We start from the raw sequence: 24867 nt of genomic DNA, 5'->3' as shown, positions 1-24867 counted from the left end.
TTCCCTTATCTTTATTGCACATGCTGAATTTCTTCTGGTGACCCTTCCTCAGGATAACCAATCCTTCCTTCTAACTGATTGAATCTTCTGTTGAACCCTCGTATTGATTGGTTTTTCAGTTCACTTTAATCATCTCCACCTCTCCAATTTCTGTTCGGTACATTTCATTCTTGCCCTTTGTTAAACTTCTCTTTGTTCTTGTTTTTTCCTGGCTCCGATGAGCATTTTTCCTACCATTACTTTGAAATCCCTGTTGAGTAGTGTTCTCTCCAATTCATCTGGCAGAGACTTTAGTAGCTATCAGGGTTGTTGTGTTTTTTTGTTTGTTTTTTTCCTTTCCTGTATGTAGCCAATCTTCTGTCTCAGCTTTTAGTGTCATTGAAAATTAGGGCATACTACATCCTGTTAGTATCCTATGACTCCCAAGATACATCTGAAAAGATTGAGTGTTCTTCTTGGAGTAGATTGGGGTGTTCTTCTTGATGTAAACCTGGGCACAGGTCCTTCCACCCCAACACACTCTCTCCGTACCAGACTCAGCCTGTATGTTCTCATTCTGAGGACACAGCTTCTGTGTGGGGGCCGTTATGTATCTGCCTCTGTTTTCTGAGGCCTAGGATCACTTGAGGATACAAAGCCCCACTGCCTCCTTAACACGGGTTTTTAAAGAGACAGTCCCTTGTGTGGGAGCATTAGAATGTGGGTACCAGGTGTATAAACAAGCTCCTTCTAGAGAAAATGAGCAGACAGGCCTGGATTTTCCTCTGCATGGGTCAGAGGAGGGGAGGAGAGGCCCGTCATACCTGGCAACCATCTAGAGATGGAGAACTGGCCACAACGTGTAGAAGCCGAGCCCAGACTCACCCAGATCGCATTCACAACATATGAGATAGAGCAGGCCTTTTGAAAAGTCTTCCTAGATTTTGGACATGGTTGTTGCTCAGTTTTCTTTTCCAGAGGTCATGAAAGTATTTGTGTGCCCCTCTCTGTCTGTCTTTCTGTCTGTCTGTCTGTCTGTCTGTTTGTCTCTCTCTCTCTCTTTCTCTCTCTCTCTCTCTGTTTCTGTCTCTTCTCTATCTTTCTCATCTCTGTGTCTCTGTGTCTCTGTCTCTCTCTGAGTGAGGTGTGTGTGTGTGTGTGTGTGTGTGTGTGTGCGTAATTTTTTCATAAACAAAGCTTTACATAGCCTAGGCTGCCCTCAAATTCACTACTGAGTTGAGGATGATTTGAATTTCTGATCCTGTTGCCTCAACCTCCCAAGTGCTGGGATTGCAAGTGTGTTCTGAGACTGAGGCAGCTACTCTAAGGTGTTCTGCCCAGATGTTTTGTTTTGTTGTTATTGTTTTTGGTTTTCAGGACAGAGTTTCTTACTCAAACCTATCTATCCTATTAATGCTAAACTAAAGGAGAAAGAAAAAATGAACTTATTATGCAAAGAAATTATAAATTTTAAAAAGGCATTAAAAATAAGCTAAAAATCCTCAAATTGTGTTTGTATTTAGTTTGTCAGTCACAAACTATGAACTAAATGAGCTTTTTTTTCTTCACCTTATCTTCATAGTCTAGCAGATAATTCCACTTCCTTCATGAGTAAGGAGGAAGTGACGACAAACCCAGAACACTAAGGGGAAATAGTTTATTTTAAATCTACCCAAACCAGAATTTCTTTCTTTTTGTTTTTTGATGTCATAAATAATTGATAAAAATTGATTTTTTTTCTAAAAAGGTGTCTCAACTCCAGGTTATTTTTAAATAAGTAATGACAAGTGTACAGGAAATGACAAGAAGTAAATTCTATAAAGATTTGAGTCTTTTAATAAAAATATTTTAAGCAATGGTTTTGTAGTTATAAACATCTGAGAAATGCAAGCAATTGATTGCTTTTGAGTAGCTTATATAACCTATGTGTGAAAGCCGAAATTACTTTTCTATTTTATTGACAAATCTTAGTAAAAAAAAAAAAAAATGGAAGGCATAAGCAAGGACTTTCGTTGCAGAAAAATTGGGTGTTTTCAATTTGACAGTGATTTTCCCTTGTAGAAGCTATAAGCCAAAATATGTATAGACCAAGACCTCCTACAGGGTGACTGAAGACCCATTCCATTCTCAGCAGGACAGATGGAGAAATGCATAGAGGAGACTATGGCAAAAAAAAATGACCTCCACATTTTATTTAAAAATTATTTATATTTATGTGCATGAGTGTTTTGCCTACATGTATATATGTGCAGCATATGCATGCAATTCCCATGGAGGCCAGAAGAAGGCATCATATCCCTTTGAGCTGGAGTTACAGGCAGTTGTACACTGCCATGTGGGTGCTGGGAACCTTTCAGATCCTCTGGAAGAGCAGCCACTGTTCTTAATGACTGGGCCATGTCATTGGCCTTCCCTTTGCATATTTTTACCAGTCCAATTTTTTTCCTCCATACTGCCATGTATGGGTCTGTGCAAAAGAGGTAGCGGGAGCAATAAGCTGCCATTTCCTTTTAAGAATGTTAATTCTGGAAGGAAAAGAGTGAGAGGTCAAGTTATATAGTGGAAAGATCCAATACCCAGAGTACATCCTGTCCCCACCATGCCTCACCACACCTACCACAGTCTTTGTGTGCCCACCCACGCTTGCTCCGCCATAGTGCCATGCACATGCCCATCTGCCTCTACATCTTCATTCTCCCATAGTCTCCTTTCCAGGCTGGAACCTGAATGGAAATAAAAAGAAAAAAAAAGAAATAAAAAGGAAAGGGAAGGACATGACTGCTTCTAGGTATGGGAAGCAGAAAGTATATTAGGGATACGTGAGAGAACATGGGAGAGGCAGGGACATCTGGGAGAATCCAGAATGGACATGACCAGATTGAGATGTCCCAGGTTCAAAGCCTAACAGAACCAAAGTGATGTTTTACATGCGTAGATTAGATGCAAGACACCCAGGGCTAGTCATGGCACAAGAGAAAGGTCTTTATTGGGGACAGGGGTGGGGGTGGGGGTTCAGACCTGGTCCTGGGGCCTCTCTGAACTCAACTCAGTATCCCCTCACTCTGTGTCAGTCCCAGGGGCCACCCTCAGCTTGCTGGACTTTAAACTTCTTTGTCTGCTTTCAGGTCTGTCACTTCCTCTGTCCTCTTCCTCAAACACTTTCTGGGAAATGACGGCACGGATTGCATTCTGACCATTGTCCTCTGCTGTGCCGCCTTCTCCTTAGAAACCGTCCCCGAACACTCCACTCTGCCCTCATCCCTCTCTCACCCCTGCCCTTTCCAGCCTTCCACAGGACACTGAGTAGTGTCTGTCTCTCATCACTGTTTTGTAAGCTACTGGGAGTTGAGATACTGTTTACATCTGTGCTGTGTTCTCTCTATGTGGCATAGTACCTGGTTCATAGTAAGTAATAAATGTGTGTTGCACACATGTATGGAATCTATACTTCAGTTCCCCATTCTGACTCTTATGAAAACACTCTGTCTGTTGTTAGGGTTCTGATGCAAAGAACTTCATATTGGGTTGGTGAGATATCTTAGCACCTAAAGGTACATGCTAGGCAACCCGAGTTCAATCCCAGGAACCCACATAAAAGTAGGGGGAGAGAACTGACCCTACAAAGAGGTCCTCTGACCTCTTAAGTCCACAAGGTCTATGCACCACCCCCATGAAATATACACACAGAATAATAATTATTATAATAAAATATTTTTAAAGGAAAAAAATACAAGCTAAGACGAGTCTATGTCTGTTTCTTTTTGAATGCCTTCCCTTATTCCAAGGTTGCTCAGTTCATGGCAGTAGCTTCTTGGGTGCCTGGATTTCACCATCGTGTTTCAGACTGATGCTTACCTCTGTTTTGAATGCTGCTCCATCCCCAAGATGCTTATTCTACTCCGGGCTGTCCATCTCAGCCCAGATGATAAGGGCCTCCACTTCTGCTGTCCCTGGTGTGCTGGGGGCTTGGACCCAGCCTTCTCCAAGGTTTCTAGCTGTGAGCCTTCTAGCCCAACTTTGCGGCCGGAATATCCAGATCAGAATTCCTTTTTTATATATTAAGAAATATTTTATTCATCTTACATACCAACCACAGATACACTCTCTTCCCTCCTCTGCCCCCCCCCAGCCTTCCCCTCCCCAAACCACCCCCATTCCATCCTCCAACAAGGTAAGGCCTCCCATGGGGAGTCAGGAGAGCCTGGTACATTCAGTTGAGGCAGGTTCAGTGGAGATATCAGAGAATCTGTCAAGGAGGCAAATACGCCCACACCATGTACAGTTTTGTAAACCCAGGAAGCCTGGCTGTCTTTCTGAGCTTTTGCAGAGGAAGCCACTGGGATCCTGAGCAGGTTTCCTGCTCCTCTTGAGCTCCCAGTATTCATCTCAATGGCCACGGAGCAAGGCATATTAAGGTTTTTTTTTTTCCTTAGCTTCATTTTCTTTGTAATTTTTTTTTATAATTGGATTGTCAGAAATATGTCACAGTCAGCGGTTATTGAGAAACTTGACAAATGTGATCTGCTGTTCTGGCTAAGCTTTTCTTGTTTGTTTTCATTTATGGAAGATTCACCTGACTCCAGGCTCCTTTTTCTTAGCATATTATGTACAGTTTTCTTTTCTTTTGTTCCTCCTAGGTTCTGCCTAGCTAATACCATCCCTCCCTTTGGCAGCCAGAATGTTAAGTGCTACCTCACCTTCAGAGATGCACCCATGTCGTTAGATCTTTATCAGGCTTCTCTGAAATGGCTTGATTTTCTCACAGTATGAATGAGAACCCATAACCTCTACCTATATATACTTACTAAAGAGTTACAGTAGCATAAGGGTGTGTGTGTGTGTGTGTGTGTGTGTGTGTGTGTGTGTGTGTGTGTGCGTGCGTGTGTGTCTTTGCCACAATCTGGTACTCATTTATTTTAGAACCAAAGTTTCTGAGTAATAAGCCTGTTCCTTTGTGAGAATCCATAATCTCTACCTATATATACTTACTAAAGAGTTGCAGTAGCATAGGTATGTGTGTGTGTGTATGTGTGTGTGTGTGCATGTGTGTCTTTGCCACAATCTGGTACTCATTTATTTTAGAACCAAAGTCTCTGGGTAATAAGCCTGTTCCCTTGTGAGCACCTGACACCCAGCAAAGCTTCGCAGGCCTTGAGCCAAAGCCCTGCTTCTTATTTGATCTTCCCTCCAGCCCTTCATCACCACCTATGGGGAATGGAGAATGGTGCCAATCACCAGGGAAGAGGTTTTAAGACTGTATAGGAAAACATAATGTATGCTACCCATCTCTAGACAAAAGCAAAGTGCTTGTACAGTCAGTGATACCACAAGAACCCTGTGATGGCGACAGGCATTTGCCTTGTCAGGAAAACGGGTTGAAGAGCTGGGTACTGTGTCACACACACACACACCTATAGTCCCATGAGATTAAGGCAGAAGCCTCAGGGGGTTCAGGGTTATCCTTAACTATACAGTGAATTCTAGAAAAACTTGCACTACATAGGATCCTGTATAAAAAAAAAAGCAGAAAAGAAAACTGATTATGTGTGTGCCAGCCCTACCATATAAACCACATATAATCATACTTCTACATTATGTGTAAAGCTTATGCATAAACACTAACTCCCTGAAAAGATAAACATTTCTAACTAAATGCTAATAAATACATTCTAGAGGAAAACAGTCAGATTTTTTTCTAAACTGCCAAGAATTTTCTCTGTATAATTTTAAGTAAGCATTTTTTATCCTGCTAGTAAAATATTCATATTTCCCACTGAAACTCAAAGATTAAATTCTGTACAAAAATTACTCTATTGCAGTTTGGAAAATCTAATTAAATGGTTTGTTTTGTAAATGTAATGAGCTAGTCCAGTCTTTGTTGCCAACATTAAAAATGTAGGAGGATTGATGGCTAAACAAATCTAAGAGTCATTCATGTCATATGCGCTCAAGAGGATTTTATTAACATAGTCAGCATTACACATAAATAATTGAGTGGGATTCAAGATGACTTGAAGTATATTTCTGAGTTTGATATTATAATCTCTCCCGTTGATATTTGCTAGGGCATATACTGCAGATGTGATTATGGTTCTTTGGGAAGTTTTTCCAGTACAAGGTGCAGTTATACATTATGGGGGGGGGGACGCACTGGGGAAAAGCAAGCTTGAGTTTGGGATTCTGAAATGCAATGATGCCTAAGTCACTGAGGTCATGGTGATTCCCTAAGATACACCAGAGAGCCCCAAAGTATGAACTAGGCTGCCTAGGAGGTCCAGAAGGGGTATGAGTCCATATACAAAACCTGCATATTTTTCTTACATGATTATTTTACATCCAGAATCTGTGTATCTTGATTTTTAACATGACTTTAATAAGTCTGACTGAATGTTTTCCCATGTGGTGGTGAAATCAGTCCATGAGATGTCAGAGAGAGGTAATGAGGCAAATTCCACAAAGCCATAGGACAGCCTCCATGCACACACGTGCGCACACACATGCTTGCACACACACATGCTCACACATGCGTGTGTGTGTGTGTGTGTGTGTGTGTGCAAGCATTAATTTTCACAATTATAACAAAATATCTGAGTCAGGCAACATTGTAAAAATAGTAAGTTTTATTTCTCTAGCTGTTTTAGAGGCTTAGAGTCTGTTTAGCATTTACAGGTTCTAGTGAGCGCCTGCTCTGGTTTGTTGTTCATTGCTGTGATAAAACTGACCAAAACCAGTTGGGGAGGGAAAGGGGATTTTTGGCTTACAAATTATAGTCCATCATCTAGGGAAGTCAAGGCAACAACCTGGAGGGAGGAACGTTGCTTACCGGCTTGCTCTCCATGGCTTTCCCCCAACCTGCTTTCTCATACCAGCCAAGACCATCTGCCAGGGGTGGGGCCTTCTATACCAATTAGCTGTCAGGAAAATGCTCACCTGGACATGCTCATAGGCCAGGCTGTGGGAGGCACTTCCTCAGTTGAAATTCCCTCTCTCCAGGTTGACAATCAAGAGCACCCCTCACAAGGGGCCCATTTGTGTGCATTGCATAGCGGCAGAAGTACATGTGTCTGGAACTCTTTCTAAAGCCTCCATTTTCCAGTTGTAGGCCTGACCCCCTAATGGCCTTATCTAACTTAATTTTTTTCCCAGAATCTCCAACTCTAAATTGTATTAAGTTTATACCCATTTAATGCCCCACAATGGTGATTACATTTAAACACACAGAGCCCCAAGAGACAGAGTACCCCCAAACTACAGTAGTGTGAGTACATTTCTTAAAACCTATACCACCCTCTCCAGTTAGTAATAGAGTGGTTCTAATAACACCAGGGCCCTGGGCCTGATCTCTCTATGGATCAGCTGATTTCCATCCTTAGCCAACTCCTGGGGTGAATGCCCCCAACACCAGAACCTGGGAGAGCCAGGCAGAAAGCACAAGTGTTCAAGATCATTTTCAGCTACATGGTGAGTTCAAGCCCAACTTGGGTTATATGAGACCCTATCTCAACCCCACACCTGCCTCACATACACACACAATAAAGATATAATAGCTGGAAAAGAAGTCAGGGTAATAATAATTAAGGAGTAATGGCTTTTGAAAACCTTTCCATGGCACAATGGAGTATAATACCACATGGCCCAACTCCACAACAGACAGTATACCACAATATAACTTTTGCTTAGTTTTTAATTGTATAAGACAGAGTTTAGGCAACTCTACCATGCCATGTGGCTCGGGGACCCAGCATCCTAGCATTTGGAGTTTTGCTATCTATGGGAGCTTGGAACTGTGCTCTGAATGTCTGCATTTGGCCAGCATATAAGGGGAAGTGGATGGGGAAGTTTCACAAGAGTCTCTTTATAACAAGCCTAGACTCAGCATGCTCTTCAGTCCTGAATTCATGCAGCAAGCAAGACTAGCCCATGCAGTCTGCCTTTGTGCCTGGGCCAAAAAGGACAAGGTTTGGAAACTAGTCAGATCTACCACAGGAGGTCTGTGGTGTTTACAAAAAGTCATTGTGAAGAAATGAATGGATATAGATGGAAGCGTGTGTTTGTTCCTGCTGTTTGTGAAGAGAACATCGCAGGTGGCCCCTATGTACCCTTGCGCTCCACTTTTTCCTTACCCTGTCCTCAATACCAGAGCTCCATCACGGACTAATGCAACATACTGCAGGTCACTCGTCGGCTTAGCTGAGGAGCACGAGCCATGGGGAGTTGTCAGTTATGCTTTTCTTGAACTGGCACAACGTGACAACAGCTGGCGTTCTAAGTCTGTTTCCATCCACAGAGGGTAGCAAATATCAGCTGATAACGTGTGAGGAAAAACTCATCTCAAAGATACAGGAATTCGGTAGGGTTGGGGATGTTACTCGCTTGGTAGTTACCGTCTGTGTAGAAAAAGCTAAAGCTGAAGTGAGAGGTGTGGGTCGATAGAGTGCTGGCTAGTGTGCCTGAAGCCCTGAGTTCAATGGCCAGCACTGCACAAACCAGGCATAGTGGCTGTATTAGGTACTGCTCTGTTGCTATGACAACTCATCACAACCAAGGCCATTCAGACAAGGAAGAGTTTATTTCGGCTTACGGTTTCAGAAGGGTTAGAGTCCATCCCATGCCGGTGAGGAACCATGGAAGCAAGTGGCAGGCAGGCATCGCGGTGGAAGTGGGAAGTTGACAGAGCTGATTGGAAATAGTTCAAGGCTTTTTTTTTTCCTCAAAGCCCACCCCTCGTGAAGTACTTCCTCAAGCAAGACTGTACCACCTAAACCTCCCAAAACAGTGCCACCAACTGCAGACCAAGTGTTCAAATACTTGAAACGATGAAGGGCATTTAGCACTCAAGCCACTAAAGTGACACTCACCTATAACCCAGTACTAGAGAGTTTAGAAACAGAAGGATCATGATTCAAGGTCACCCAATACACAGCAAGTTTGAGACCAACTGTGGCTACCTGAGACCCTACCTCCACATACCCAAACAAACTTTAAACTGATAATTCTAAGGATGTTTTTTCCAGAAAGCCATGGTAGCTTCATGTTATTTTCTAGGTTGTTTAGAGATGCGAATGGATAGTTCCCAGGTAAGAACAAAACCAGATTTAGTCTTTTAGAAAGGTCGGAGAAGCCCTTTCTCTCTTGTCCAGTAGTCCTCCTTTCTGAGAGACTCAGAGGTGGGGAAGAGGAGGAAGAAGGGCCCTGGCCAGGGTGCGTAAGGTGAATGAGGCTGATGGAAGCATTCTCCTGGAGTCCTGGAGACAGCAGGGCTGGGAGACACTGAGGGAGTGTCTGAAAATTTAAGGCCTAGGAGTTCTGTGAACTCTGAATTAAGTATGTAACTTAGCAAAAAAAGAAAAAAGAAAAAAAAAAAAACTTCTGTCCTTAAAGGGAGGTGAAGTTCAAACTGGCTAAGCAAATAGACAAGTATTCTACCTGAAAATCTACTTTTCTTCGGGGTGTAGAGAATGCCGTGTCCCAGAGGGCAGATTGGAGAAATACTTAGGGTTCACCCAAACTACCGTTAAATCATTCCAAAACTCAAGAAACAAAAAAGGGGATGGGGGCAGGGTTTTTCATTGGAACAGTTATATAATTTCATAAAGGACACTGTGCATATGAAGTAGGCTCCTTTTGAAGGGCAAATGGGTCCTGTTTTAGGTGATGTCCCTATTGATTCCTTTCTCCCTACTAAATTCCACTAGAGGAAATTATTTCTGCAGCTGTCTAATAGTTGGGTTAAATTCGTCTCCTCTAGCAGGCTACAGCATCCTATAAGCTACACTCTTGACACACTATTGAACCTGTCACCCTTCCTCCTTACCCAGACATACTTCAGATGGACAGTACAGCATGTGGCCTTTCTTTTGGGGGGTGTTATTGTTGTTGTTATTGTTTGTTTGTTTGGTTGGTTGGTTGGGTTGAGTTGGGTTGGGTTGGTTTTCTTTGGATTGTTTGGTTTTTGTTTTTGTTTTTTTAAACTGTAGATCTTTTTATCGAGTTCTTTTTTAATTAATTTTTTCCAAGCCCTATCACAGTTTCTCCTCCTTCCCTCCCTCCCTCCCTCCCTCCCTTCCTCCCTCCCTCCCTCCCTCCCTCCCTCCCTTCCTCCCTTCCTCCCTCCCTCCTCTCTTTCTAGTCCCTCCCCACAACCTCTCCTCTAACCCTGATCCCCATCCACTCCTCTTTTTTCTTCAGAAAAGGGCAGGCCTCCCATGGATATCAGCCAGCCAGTGTATCAAGTTATATCAAGTTGCAGTAAGAGTGACCTTTCTTTTTTATTCCCGGTGCCTCATCCAGGATCTGGCCTGCACTTCATAAATGTCTCCTCTGGTAGCCATTACCTTCAGAGTTCTGTTAATAGGGGAAAACACTTGGAACAGGGGGCCCAAGACCCTGCTATCACAGCCCTAAAATATGTGCAATTTATAAACAAGCTCATGAGCCGTTAGTGTGTTCTTTCTTTCTACATTAATGAATATTTCTCTATAGTGACATCATAAAATTTGTATGTAGCACCAATTTTTCTTTAACTTTTTTGAAGATGGCAAAGTTAAAATTTAATTTTCTGCATATATATGTGGGTCTTCTACTCTTACTAGTAATATTTAAATATTTAAATTTATATACCCAGAATTCATTGTATTTTTCTTCTAGAAAATGTTTTATCACCTTTATTTCAACAAAATTATATGCAATAATAATACAATTTTCAAGTAATATCAATTCTTCATAAAAACATGCCCAACAGTGCAATGTTTTCTGAACTATGCATCCCATCTGTCTTAATGGTTTTTTCCTATTTTTATCATCCTGAGCGAGGTAACATTTGAAGTTATTCTGTATGTATATTTTGTATAATACTTAAGTCATATTCATTCTATAAGTTGCTGGTTTCATTGTGATGTTCTGTACATATGTATATTGTGCTTTAATCAATCCCACCCTCCCCACTACCATTTTTTTTTATCCTTTCTTCTCTCCTCCCACCCCCAGCCTCCTGTCTTAATTCTAATGGTCACTCTCTTACCTTCAGATCTTTGTTTTCCACTTAGGTTCTATGAATGTGAAAAAAAAATATGTAATACTTGTCTCTGAAAGTCTGTTTTGCTTCACATACTTGCTGGTTTCTGGTTCCATCTGCTCTCCTGTAAATGATATGGCTTCTTTGGAGGCTGAGTAAAACTCCACTGAGTACCTATATGATTTTTTTATGCATTCCACTGATGGGTACCCAATCTGGTTCTGTAGTTTTGCCACTGTGAGTATGGGACCCATAAACATGGGTAGATATTCTGTGTGCCGGCTTCATTTCTTCCCTGATACCTGGGTATGGTCAAACTGGATCGTGTGCTATTTCTGGTTTTAGTTTTTTTTTTTGTTTTGTTTTTTTTGTTTTGTTTTTCGAGACAGGGTTTCTCTGTGTAGCTTTGCGCCTTTCCTGGAGCTCAAACTCAATGCTGTTTTCCTCAGTGGCTGTGTGACTTACAGCTTCCTACCAACAGTGTAAAAGGGTTCCTTTCCTTTTCTCTCTGGCTGATTGCCTTTGTATTTTGATACAACCATTCTGAATGGGACAGATTGGAATCTCTGTATGCTTTTGATTCATGTTTCTCTGACAGCTGAAGGTGCTGGGTATTTTTTTTTTACACATTTAATGATTATTTACATTTCTTCTTTTAGAAGTATCTGTTCAGATAATTTACCCATTTATTGTTTAGAATGCTTGTTCTTTGTTCTTTTATTGGTCACTTTTATGACTTCAGTGTATGTGTGTCTGTCCATCTGTCTTCCCTCATCCCTCATTCCTTCTCCAGTACCTTAGATCAGTTTATGAAAGGATTTTTTGGTCATGTTTATCTTTGGTTCATTGGTCCGTTGCATTGGTCTTTTAATCTTTATTTCCACTCTCATCATTATCCCTTCTTTCTGCTAGATTTAGTTTTGTCTTGTTCCAGTTTTTTCTAAGATCTTGAGATGTATTACTAGGCTATATATTTTATCTCTCTTTGATTTTTTTTTTTAATGCAGTAATTCGTAGCTCTAAGCACCCCTCTTAAAACTGCTTTGACTGGAGGCTGTGTTCCATTTTCATCTGACTCTGTGAATTTTCAATTTTTCCCCTCACTCTCACCTTATCAGAAAGGACACATAACTCTGTGGCCCAGGTTGGCCTTGTCCTAGTAATTATCTTCTCTTGTCCTCCCATGTGACTGGGGTGCCTGGTATGTGACAACTCTAGCCTTCAATGGTTGTCAGCTAGTTGTCAAAGAATCAGTACCACTCTTCACATGCATTATATCTAACACTATTCATCTACAAGCCAGGGAAATAAGAATCATACAGCATTTACCATCGTAGCCAGTCAGCACATACACATGTCTGCAATCACGTAAAACTTCTGAATCACTTCAGTATCTAAACCAGAGCCAGATTTAGAAAATTTGAAGTTGTTAATTTGAAAATAATATTCACTATGTAATAATCCATTGCATTTCCCCACTCATACTTAGAGCCTGGCAAGTCAGTGTGGTGCCTTACACAAGTGCTCCCACACAGTAACATTTTAGTTTGGATATGGGGCAAAGTGTGGACTAGACTGTCTAGGGGCCTAGTAGTTATCGATCATAACCATAGTGATAGAGTCACAAGAGAAGAGGCTTAACCTACTTAATTGCCATACATAGAACATTTAAAGTTGTTACTATATGTTTCGGCTTGCTCTGGATCCCAGGTCACAGAGGAGCCCATGAGCAACTTTGTATAAAGCCTGTATAATGATAAATGCATGAGTCCCAAGGCAAGAGTCTCCCATTATTGGTGTTCTAGGGTCCTACTGTATTCATTTCCTATGTGTGATTGATCAAATAAATATTCCTCTTAAAAATGAAGTAACACTAAGCACCTGAAAGGGGAGGTATTTGCAGAGCTGACATCAAATGGTAAAAAAGATGAAGCTGGAGGTGGCTGAAAAAAAAAAGTCCCGTTCATCATTTGTTTAGTGTTGTCCGGGAAGACTCATCACTTCTACGTGAGGACAGCTCTCCCTGACATACAGTTTCTTGAATTAACCTTATTTAGATAATTTAAAGGTTTAGTTTGGGGTTTTAGTCTCTTGTGTCCTCCATTTGGGGTTCACATCACCCCATGGTCAGGTTTGGGAAAGCAGGAATGTCTTCTGTTATGTAATAGTAATCTAATTACTTCAGTCTACATTTTTATTATTTACCACAGCATGCAAAGCATGGGATATTTCTATAAAAACACAAAGCCCTCTACTTCACTGAGAGTCACAGACTCCCAAAAAGATTTCTCAGAAGTTGCTTTCATCCTGAAGAAAAACAGATATTTAGGGTTTGGTTGTGTTTATTGTTGCTGCCAGATATGAACCTGGTCAACAGGTTCATATTTGTGAACAATGACTAATTAGACAGAACAGAGTAAAACATATTCCAGGGTTGGAGAAATGCTTGGTTAGTAAGGGCTTGCTGTGAGGGCGTGAGACCTGAGTCTAGATCCTCAGAACCCAGGAGAAAAGCCAGAAACACTGCTGAAAGTCTGTAATCCCAGCCCTGGAAAAACAGAGACAAAGGATCCCTGTGTCTCCCTGGCCAGTCAAACCAAATCAGTAAGCACCAGGTTCAGCGAGAGACCCTGTCTCAGTAAAACAAGTGCAATTAAAGAAGACATGAACTTTTACCTCTGACTTCCACTCATGCATACACATACATACACATATGTATACACATGTGCACATACCCACATAAACACATATATACAACACACACACACACACACACACACACACACACACACACACACACACATACACACACTCAGCAATGTTCTGTATGTCTCTTCTACCCAGCCCCATATACCTATATCCTGTAAACAGTTTTAGACTAGTCTTTTTAAGCCACATATTAGAAAATTCCTCCAAGGAAATTAAAAATATATATATGGCTTAGAAGTTAAATATATTCTTCTATCCTCAACCATCTTAATTCTTTAAGTGTTAAAACTAGGTCGGGATGTGAACTGCCCATGTATGTGTTACATTGTCCCATGTTAATCAGCGATTATGACTTCTACTTGAAGTCATATTTGATCCCTTAGAGTGTTAATTCTTCCTGTCACTGTGTATTCGGCTAAAGCAGCCAAATGATGAGAGCCTCCAGATAAATGCAAGTTTTACTACGTTATTAGTCTTTCTCCATAAAAATTCTCATCTTTTTCCAATTTGAGACACAATAGAATACTCAAACCATTTCATATAATCACTTGGCCTACCCTGGAAGGATCCAGGATTATTTTATTTGTTTATTATGTGTGTATCTGTATGTGGGTATGTACACATGACTGTAGGTGCCCTCAGAGACCAGAAGACAGTGTCAGTTCCTCTGGAATTGGAATTACATGTGGTTGTAAGTCACCAAACATGGACACTATGACCCAAACTCCAGTCTTCTGTAAGAGCAGCAAACATTCTTAACCACTGAACCATCTTTCTTGTCCCTTCAAAATTATTTTTGCATGCTACAGAATATTAGGTCTGCCTTCAGCAATGAACTTTGGCTAGAATACACAATTTTCTTCTTTATAGAAATACTGATAATAAAGGTCAATTGGAACCCAGTGGCATTGTCTGCAAGCCACACTTTATTAATTGTGTGATTTTATCTGTTACAGAACATGAGAAGCAGCGGTTATGCAAGAGCACCGATTATATGAATTTGCATTTCAAAGTGAAATGGTTTTATAATGAGTATGTACGAGAACTTCCTGCCTTCAAGGATGCTGTTCCGGAATATTCCTTGTAAGTAGTGATTTTCACTCTCCCCCTTTGTCCTGAATTCACAGTGCTGCAAAATCACAGCTGAGTTGTAAAAGACTCTTCACATGCTTCTCATTTGAATGCAGACATCTCTGTCGTAAAACCACTGTGGGAAGATTTGCACGTCTCTGAGGCCATGAGGATGGTGTGGCACATTTCAAAAATCAGATATTCAAAGAGAAAGAAACATAGGATGGGCCCTGGTTTAGACGATGAAATTATTTCCTGTCAAAGTGCTAGAATGCATGGTGCTGGGACATAGCTCAGCAGTTTAAGCATTTGCCACACAAGCTTGCGGACCAGTGGTTGGATTCCCAGAAACTCACATAAAATGTCAGCTGGGCGTGGTGGCTGCCCTGTCAGAAGGTAGAGATGGGGGATCCCTAGAACAGGCTGGATAGCAAGACAAGCCATATTGGTGAGCTTTGGGTTTGGTTGAGAGGGTCTGCTGCAGTGAATAAGGCAGGAAAGTAAGGGAGGATGATTCCCAGCAACAACCGCGGACCTCCACATGCACACTCAAACACATATGAAACCATGCGTATACACATATGCACAGCACACATATATGGAAAGTGAGAAAAAGAAGAAAATGCTGGCATGCTCTTATTGACTTCTAGATAATCAGACTTTCATTTTAATGCAAGTTATAACCGCCTTTGAAATTCATGTATCTGAAGTAGAAATGATTATTTAGCAATGGCACTTTAATTTTATGAGGCCTTTTTTTTTGTCTTAGTTTCTTTTCTCTTGGCTGTGATGAAATGCCTTACAGAACAATGTAAGGGAGACGTCTTATTTGGGCTCACAGTTCCAGGCTATACTCTTTCAGGGGAGGAAAGTCACAGAGGCGGTGCTTCGAGTATCAGGTCACATCATATCCACAGTCAAGAAGCAGATGAATGCTTGCGCATAGCTCACTTCCTCCATTTTATACAGTTCAGGGTCCCAGCCCAGGGAATGATGGCTCCCACAGTGGGTGGGTCTTCACACCTCAACTAACCGAATGAAGAGGCTCCCTCAGAGGCACACCTAGAGACCCAACTGCCTCCTGATTCTAGAACTTATTAAATTGACAGTTGAGATTAACCATCCATGTCTGTCAAATATTTTTGTAATCCTACAGCCACTTGGAGTGCATTCTGCATCAGAACTCTATTTGATTCTGGTCAAAGGGGACTTCCAGACTCTTGTCTATAGAAGATTAGTGTGGAAGATAAAGACCTCACCCTGAAGCAGTGTGTATTTAGGCAATATTGATAGTCACAAAAGTTATGACGAAGCAGAGCAAAATGAAACAAGCTCATTTAAAGAGTGTAAACAATTCACAAGAAAAGTCTTACTCCATTTGAAGGACTGATGTCTCTAGATGGAGCAGCATCTATTGTAGACTTGAAAAACTCAGTCAGGTTAGGTCAAGAAAAAAACAGGAAAGTGCTGATGCAGAAATGAAGGCTGAGAGTTTGGACTCCATGGGCTCTGATACATTGATACTCTTGTTCTTCTAGTGGAGTCTAAGGTATTGTACCCAGATCAGTAGGAAGTGATATCAGAAAAACAGCTTTAAACTAGACTGATATAAATTGATGCTATGAAGCGTGTACCAGTCATTAGGCATCATGAGAATTGGAAGCAACAGAGACTAGGGGACAGAGCAGAGATTTAGGAGTTAATGAGCAATGTAATGATGGGATACTAACAGCCTCAGTGTGATCTCCTCATAGAGGAACACAAGATGGAGGAGCATGGTGACACAAGTTAACATTCTACATCACAAAGGATGCATGAGAGGATGTGGGTCACAGGATGCAGGCTGTGGGTCACAGGATACAGGCTGCAGGTCACAGGATACAGGTATCAATTAAGAGGGACACTCTCAAGGGCTATTGTAAACCAGAGTGGCAATACTTCATGACAGCATATTATCTGATTGAAAATTGCTAAGAATTGGGCTGGGGAGGTGGCTCAGCAGTCAAATCACTTGTTAGGAATGGAATTCCAAGAATCCATGTAAATGACACGTGGACACAGAGGGTCACCTGTAAATCCAGCAATTAGCAATTGGAAAGAGAAGATCCCTAGAACAAGTTGCCTGGTTGGACTAGGCAAGTCAGTGAGCTCTGGAATCGTTGAGAGACTCTGCCTCAATGAATAAGGTGGAGAGCAATGATGGAAGACATCTGATGTCTACATCCAACTTCCACATGCGCATGCAAAAAATAATAAAATAAAACTTCTGGAAAATTACTAAGAATTGACTTATGTGTTCTGTCCCCAAATGTCATAAGTGTGTTGGGTAATGTATGTTTATTAATGTTTTAATTTAGCATACAAAGTAGTGGGATTTCCATGGCTTTTTATATAGGCTTTGTTCTTATTCATTGTTTATGATAAATTAGCTTGGTTTATCTTTTCTACAAGGTGTGCATATTTCAGAGCATGTATCAATATATATATATATATATATATATATATATATATATATATACTTTATAAGAGTTAACAATAAAATGAAATAAAGCCATGTGTTCTGTTACAAATAAAAACCTTACTAATTTAAAAAAATAAAGACAAAATATTATAAAATTATATCCTATATTCTAAAAGCTTACTATTATATAGAGCACTTGAAATGAGAACAGAAAGGGTTGAAGACACATGAGAGAAAAATTCTGAAGATAGAATTTACAGAATCTGTGCAACTGAAAATGTTATGAGGGAAAATGAATGAAAAAAGAGTTGGACATGAAGTAAATGCACACAGAGCAGTTGCTGGCATCTTGATTGAGCATAGGGAAGAAAAACAGAGGAGCTGTCTACCAGACGTCTGCTTCTAGCTGTCTAGACTTATTACATTAAGCTAAAATCACACTCATTCTTACTGAACACCAGCTACCAAAGTGAGCAAGATTAAACAGAGTCAGAGAGCAACTAAGGCAGCTGTGAATGAAGAATTAGTATCCTTGAGAAGGGGAGAAGCATACAGAAGACAGTCTGCATACACTAACGTCTCTCCATGTTCCACACTCAAGTCTGTGGGCCAAATGGCAATTCTGCGGACTTGGAAATCAAACATGCAGCCAATGGCTCACAGTTTATAGCAATCTCCCTGGAGAGAAGCAAATGCTGGTGTCCAGGGTCAAGAAGGTTCATTATCCATGTAGGACCAAAATCCCAAGGAAAGGGAAGGACAGGAAAATGAACACAAGACTCCACGAGTATCTTCCCAGAGGTTGGAAACTTAATGTCTTCCTCCATAGCTCTCCACCTTATTCACTGAGGCAAGGTCTCTCAGCTGATTCCAGAGCTCACCTCAAAGACTGGGTTAGCCAACCCATCAACTTACTTCAAAGACCCTCTTCCACCTTCTAAGTGCTGTGATTAAGAGTATACAGCCATGCTGCCCATGCAGTATTTTTGTGGACTCTGGAGATCTCAGTTACTTCCCACACATAATTTACATATGTGTGAAGACTGAGGAAGACAACCATCAAGTAGAAAGTGGGCACCAAGGGTCTGTAACTAAGTAGAGACTTTAGCAGCCCCTCTGTGCTCATGGAACACATGAGGTCCAGACTTCACTGGGGGGAAAGTGTGCATTGTAAACTGCCCTGTCTCTCAGTGGACTCTGTCCTTGACATAAGAGCAGATATGAAAAGGGCAACTCAGAAGCCAGCCCTCTCCAAAGGGAGCTGTTCTCCCCAAGTGCCCTCTCTAAGGGAAAACTTAAATCCTCCCTTGAGTAAGTGATCAATAAAAGGTCCACATGGGCCTGGAGAGATGGCCCACCAGTTAGGAGCACTGGCTGCTCTTGCAGAAGACCTGGGTTAAGTTCTCAGATGGTTCACTGCCATCTGTAACTCCAGTTCAAGGGATCTGATGCCCTCTTCTGACTTCCATGGACTCCAGGCATGCATGCTATACACAGGCATACAGGAAAACAAACACTCAAACACAAAAAATAGACAAAACTTGTAAAGGGGGAGAAACAATCCTTCAGAGGCAACAATGTAACATCCAACAAAAACATAGGGACCCACCTCACCAGAGGACCCAAATATCTAGAACCCAAGAGAAAACACAAATGTTAATATTATCAGTCATAGACTTTGATTTATGATTTAAAATATTGGGGTTTTAACAGAACATTTTAATCTATAGGAATGAATTAGAAATTATAGAACTGAGGTAAAACTTAAAATGTAACAGATAAGATTATCGATAAATTATATAGAGCATAAAAGGCACAAAAATAGCATGACCGTAAATTTAGAGGGAATGCTTGTATATAAAGATGGGGTATAAAAGCAGTAAATTATGCCCAAAACAATGACAAAAGATACAGGAAACAGTGTGTACAGTTAAGGTACAAAAACCTGAGTTCCAGAAAATGAGAAAACAGAAGAAATGGTACAATTAGTTAAAAAAATAATCACTGCATTAAAAATGGAAGGAAATTACTGTTTTTGTTTTGTTTTTGTTTTTGTTTCCGTTTTTGTTTTAAGGCAGGTTTTCTCTGTGTAGCCCTGGCGGTTCTGGAATTCAATTTGTAGACCAGGCTGGCCTAAAACTCAGAGATCCACCTGCCTCTGCCTCCTGAGTACTGGGATTAAAGGCTTGCAGTACCATGCCCAGCTAAAATCTAACTTAATCAAATAAAATAAGCCCTAAAAAAAACAGACAAATAAAAACAATGTAAAAACAACTAAAGAGGCTGGAGTCATAGTCAAGAGCACTTGAAATAAGAGTGAACATGCAAAGAACAGCTCAGGAGCCAGCCTCGTCCAAGGCTGTCCACACTACTCTCACCGAGTACCAGAGTTCAATTCTCAGCACCCATATCAGGTGGCCCCAAACTGTAATTCCAGCTTCAGAGGATCCAATGCCCTCTTCTGGACTCCAAGAATTGCACTCACATACACATAATTAAAATATTCTAAAATCTTTTTTTAAAAAATGGATAAAGAAGTATGATGCATGTCAATAACATTCCCAAACTTCTCATTGAGTTCAAGGACTAGACTTCCCTAGTAACAGGTGACATTGAAGATAAAATTTAAAAGCTGGGGGACTACACAATTGTTTATCAAGACCTATTTAAAAGGTGCAGTTTTAGAAGAGTGGGACATTAGTAGATATAGATGTACCAAGAGAACAAAGTAGTCTGGAGACGGACCCACACGTATGCCACTGCCTGGTGAATGGATTTTTAAATAAATAGTGCTACATCAACTGGGCATTCCTGTGAAAAAAGAGCCTTGAAACTTACCTCAGACTAGACCAGAGCAGGTAGATCACGAGGGTGGGGGGATGTTTAAGAAGTTGGAAAGTAAAGCAAATTGCCTGCAGATTTATGGGTCTACATAGCTCAATGGAAAGAAATTATGGGATGGTGGGAGAGCAACTCAGCACAGGAGGTCTACAGTCCATAGGAATTTGAATCTTAAATAGGAGGGACTTGCCCAGTGGGTGTTGGGAACTAAGTATATTTGAGGCAGCATGGGACTACAAAGAGAGAGAGATTGGAGGTGAGGAAGCTAACATTTGATGAAATATATCCCTCTATAAAGGAACAAAAGCGAAAGAGATCCTGAATCTCCCTCATACAGAGCAACATAGCTGTTCATCACATGCAAATGACATCCTGGGAGGTAACATGTTTATTTATTTTTTGTAGGTGGTTTGAGCCTTTTGTCATGCAGTGGCTAGATGAAAATGAAGATGTGTCCATGGAGTTCCTTCACGGAGCACTGGGAAGAGACAAAAAAGATGGAGTGAGTCTAAACATGGCCAGGATTCATTTCTCTCTCTCACCTCTGAGCGAGCAGGAAGTGTGGGGCACGTTGTCTTTAGTTTAGTTTCATTTTAATTCCTCAGCGACCTAAACAGATTTAACACAATTTCAAAAAGTTGCAAGAGCCGATTGAATAAAAAAGAAAACAAGAGAAATCAATCATTCCTTTGCCCCAAGATTCTTTTTTATTGTTTAAGTCTGACTCGACAAAATCCTCTGGCTCATACAAAACCTCTGTTTTCATGGAAGCCTCTAAAAATCAGGTAGGAGTGATGAGAAAAAGACTCAACATTGACCTCTGAACATATACACAAAGAGTTATGCTTTAGCAGAAGGAAATACATTCCTTTAATAGAACTCAACATAGCCCTTATGTCTAATTTATAGCTACCTTTTACATGGTATTTTAAATCTTAGAGATGGGCAGTTATGATAACTTCTCCTTTCTTAAGCTACCAGGGAGCTGTGAGGACCAGCACCGGTTGTTTGTTTTGATTTGCTCTTGAGAATGGTGCATAAACCAAGCTATTAGCCAAAGCTGATCTTGAACTCCTGATCCTTCTGCTTTAGCTTCTCAAATGCTGGGCTTACAGGTGTCACCACCATGCCTTGCCAATGCTGATTGTTAAGGAAAAAATAGATTAGCAGGTCAAAGAGGTCAAAGAACATGTCTGTAGAGGATGAGGATGATGAGGATGATGATGAGGATGATAGCAACTCTACCAAGTGAGGGAATCTTCCACTCATAACAACTGAAATCCATTAAAACATTCCCTTTTAGAAATAGGAATGATTTTCTTTGAGCTTTTTCTCCATTTCCCTAAGCATAGGCTTATGTAAAACTGTCTGCTTCTCCCATTTCTGCCCTGTGATTTGGTTCCAAAGGGGTAACAGGCTATATAACACTTCAGTTCTCAGGTTTACAGGGTACTTATAGGGAAGGTTCATCCTCATTGACCTTCAACTCCAACTCAAGGACCAAGTGTGAGAGGATCAGTTGTTTAGAAATGTAGTGAAGCAGAAAGAAAGAAAGAAAGAAAGAAAGAAAGAAAGAAAGAAAGAAAGAGAGAGAGAGAGAGAGAGAGAGAGAGAGAGAAAGAGAGAAAGAGAGAAAGAGAGAAAGAGAGAAAGAGAGAAAGAGAGAAAGAGAGAAAGAGAGAAAGAGAAAGAGAGAAAGAGAGAAAGAGAGAGAGAGAGAGAGAGAGAGAAAGAAAGAAAGAAAGAAAGAAAGAAAGAAAGAAAGAAAGAAAGAAAGAAAGAAAGAAAAAGAAAGAAAGAAATGTAGTGAAGCACCTTTCCCCCATTCCTTACTCAGACAATCTTTCTTCTCGCCCCTCAGTTCCAGCAGACATCAGATCATGCCCTCTTCTCTTGTTCCGTGGTTGATGTCTTTGCTCAGCTTAATCAGAGCTTTGAGATCATTAAGAAACTGGAATGCCCCAATCCTGAAGCCTTATCTCACTTAATGCGAAGGTTTGCCAAGGTAAGTTGTATCAGGTGTGTCTTCTCTGGAACAAGCCAACCTATACATCTCTGCTGTGTCAGAGGGTTAGGGCTTGGTGCCATTTGGGATGCAACCCCAGTTTTAGAATTTTGAAAGAAGGTAGTTGTGTTACACTTAATAATTTGGGGGTGTGGCTACACACTTCTGTGTCTGACTGAGGGAAATACTCGTTGGGCTCTGGGCTGATGAGGTGATACCAGATGTTCATTTGAGAAGAGCTCTCCCATGGCCTCAGTTACTCACCTGGCTACTGCTTTGAGAGTGTTATCATGAATAAGCATAATCTGTGACAAAAAAAATTCACATTGACAATGTTAAAACCTTATACCACAGCAATTTCAAATGTAATCATCAAGCTATCAGAGAAGTTGAAAAACATGTATTTTCTGAATCTCATGAATAAAGAAATGAACTTTATTCTCTTAATAAATACACACAAAATATATCTGTCTTGTTAGAAAATTAAGAAATGCCAAAACCCCACTTTAAACTGTGAAACATGTAAGGTCTTAGTTTAGAGCTGCTGTAACCAAATCCATGCACTGAGATCCTAGAACAGCATAAATACCTTTTCCCAAAGTTGGAAGATTGACAGTTTAGGGTCCATGCATCCATGCATTTAGTTTCTTCTGAGACCTTGTAGTTTGCAGAAGGCTACCTTTGCAATGTGCCCTCACAGGGACTTTTCACTGAGCTCTCTGGTGCCTCTGTGTAGCCATTTTTTATTTTATTTATTTATATATTTTTTTTTTGGTCTTACAAAGAAACCTGCCAATTGCATTATGGTCATCACCCAAGAGGTATCATTTTAACTTAATTGCCTTTTTAAGGTCTTATCTCTAAACAAATTGAAGACTTTCTATCTGACTGTTTGTCACATTTTGTGCTCCTAGTGATTAGATCTTTTGACTGTCAAGTTTTGAGAAAACCACTCAGTTCACAATAGATGGGCACACTGAGTGTGTGACTGCTCTTAACTACAAACATAGAATGTCTATAACTTCATTTGTCATTATCCCCCAGCAGACTGAAGTGAGTGGGAGGTTCATCTCTGACCCTGTCATTGGCCCTGCCTCTCAGAAGAATGTTTACATTTTCTTCTAATTAGGGAGGATGTCTTCTAGCAGACAGTCTCCTCTTCCACTGTGTCAGGATAGATCATCCTGTGGTAACAATTACGTCTGTGAGCTCCATGGTTCACAGAGATTTACTTCTGGGTCATGGAACACCAGACAGCTTAGGTGACCCTGGAGAGACCTCTTCACTATTGAATGACTCAAGAGCTCCTGCCTGAGAGGGCTGACAAGGGGAGAGCAGGGGTCCTAGAAGGCTCAAAGAGCTAAGTGAGAAAATTAGCTGTGCAATGTGAAAAGATGGGGGAGAGAGTCAAAATGGTGGGCTTGACTTGGCCGACAGCTAGGACCCCATGAAGGATTCCAGGCAAACTGTCAGCCAAATTCTATTACAGGATTTATCCACTATGAAATGCATTAAACACATCTTTGTTGATTAGGATAACTAAGAAAACTCTGCTTATTAAGATACTAGCTGAGAGTGATTTATTTGGGTCATTCCTAGAGAGGATTTTCCTGGTGATTATAATTTCTTAATATGGTAGAATCTATAGAATTTTCCCTAAAATTCTCAAAGCCCTTTCTTAACTAATAGCTAAATATTAGATAGTTGCCCCTCAAAAGGAGCATAATGTGATCACTAGGAAGACAATGTCTGAAACAATTTTTTGGGGAAGAAAGACCATAGAAAACTGAAGAGCTGGGACCCCAGTCCCACTTCACCCCCAGCAGCTCTGATCTTGCTGCACTTCTCAAAGTGGCCCAATGTGAGACTCAGGTGGACAGTCACAAAAGAGGTTTTAAAAGAAGGTCCATAGGAAAGCTCATTGTCTAAGCAAGATGAAAAGTACTAGCATCCTATACGTGTCATAGAGGAACTGTAAGATTTTGTGGGCACCACAAAAATTTCAATTAAATAAAGCATTTTTTAATCCCTTGATAATTAGACATCCTAATGATGCCCAGTTCTTATAGGTAAATAATGCAACAAGAGTGAAAACCATTGCCTGGAAATGTAGCAATTAGTAATTGGCATTGAAAAAGAGAAATTCTATTTTCTGACAATTATTTGGAAACCTTTTAACTCTTTGTAACTCTCACAGGGACTTACAGAGAAATAAAAAGAAATAAAAGGCTGAAACAGTTAATTACATGATGATAAAAGAAAAACTCATTCAAATCCATTACCAATATCAGCCTCTTAATCTATTAATCTACAATTTCTACCTTAAGTAAAAGAGTTAATAAAGAGTGAGAGTTGATAGCCAGTATAATTCATATCTTGCAGTAACAACAGACTATCTGAGTTTTGTTTTGTTTCATTTTAACATAAGGTGTGGCCTTTAGTCTTAAAGATCCTGCACTTCTTGGCCCCTTGCATCAAACTATATGGAAATCGGAAATCGCACAATGTTTTAAAATACCTGTTTCTGATAAGAGATGCTAATGATATCCACAGACATTTAAAATTAGCTTCATGAGAGTGATTATCATTACTAAAGTGTGCACTCAGCTATACAGGTACCAAAAAAATATGCACATTTCAGGAAATTGACACAGAGACATGCAGTCTGTAATGGTTTGGAAACTTGATACAGAACTGGATATTGATGTGACTGTCCTGCTGCTCTGGACAAGTGCAAGTGGTTAAATCCTATAAAGAAATATGGGGGTCGGAGCCATGGCTCAGTGG

General features: G+C 40.6%; 1 protein-coding gene across 1 annotated transcript in view; it reads left to right on the top strand.

Moving 5' to 3' along the window:
* Nucleotides 1–24867, top strand: part of Unc13c (unc-13 homolog C) — a 447691-nt gene that overhangs the window by 334221 nt on the left and 88603 nt on the right. The window contains exons 19-21 of the mRNA XM_076576687.1: nt 14659–14785; nt 20481–20577; nt 21937–22080. Coding sequence (XP_076432802.1) covers nt 14659–14785; nt 20481–20577; nt 21937–22080 — 368 coding nt within the window. The remainder of the gene's footprint in view (nt 1–14658; nt 14786–20480; nt 20578–21936; nt 22081–24867) is intronic.

Source organism: Peromyscus maniculatus, chromosome 7, assembly GCF_049852395.1.
Source record: "Peromyscus maniculatus bairdii isolate BWxNUB_F1_BW_parent chromosome 7, HU_Pman_BW_mat_3.1, whole genome shotgun sequence".
NCBI lineage: Eukaryota > Metazoa > Chordata > Mammalia > Rodentia > Cricetidae > Peromyscus > Peromyscus maniculatus.
The sequence above is the reverse complement of the archived record's forward strand: the minus strand, read 5'-3'. Positions and strand labels throughout refer to the sequence as shown.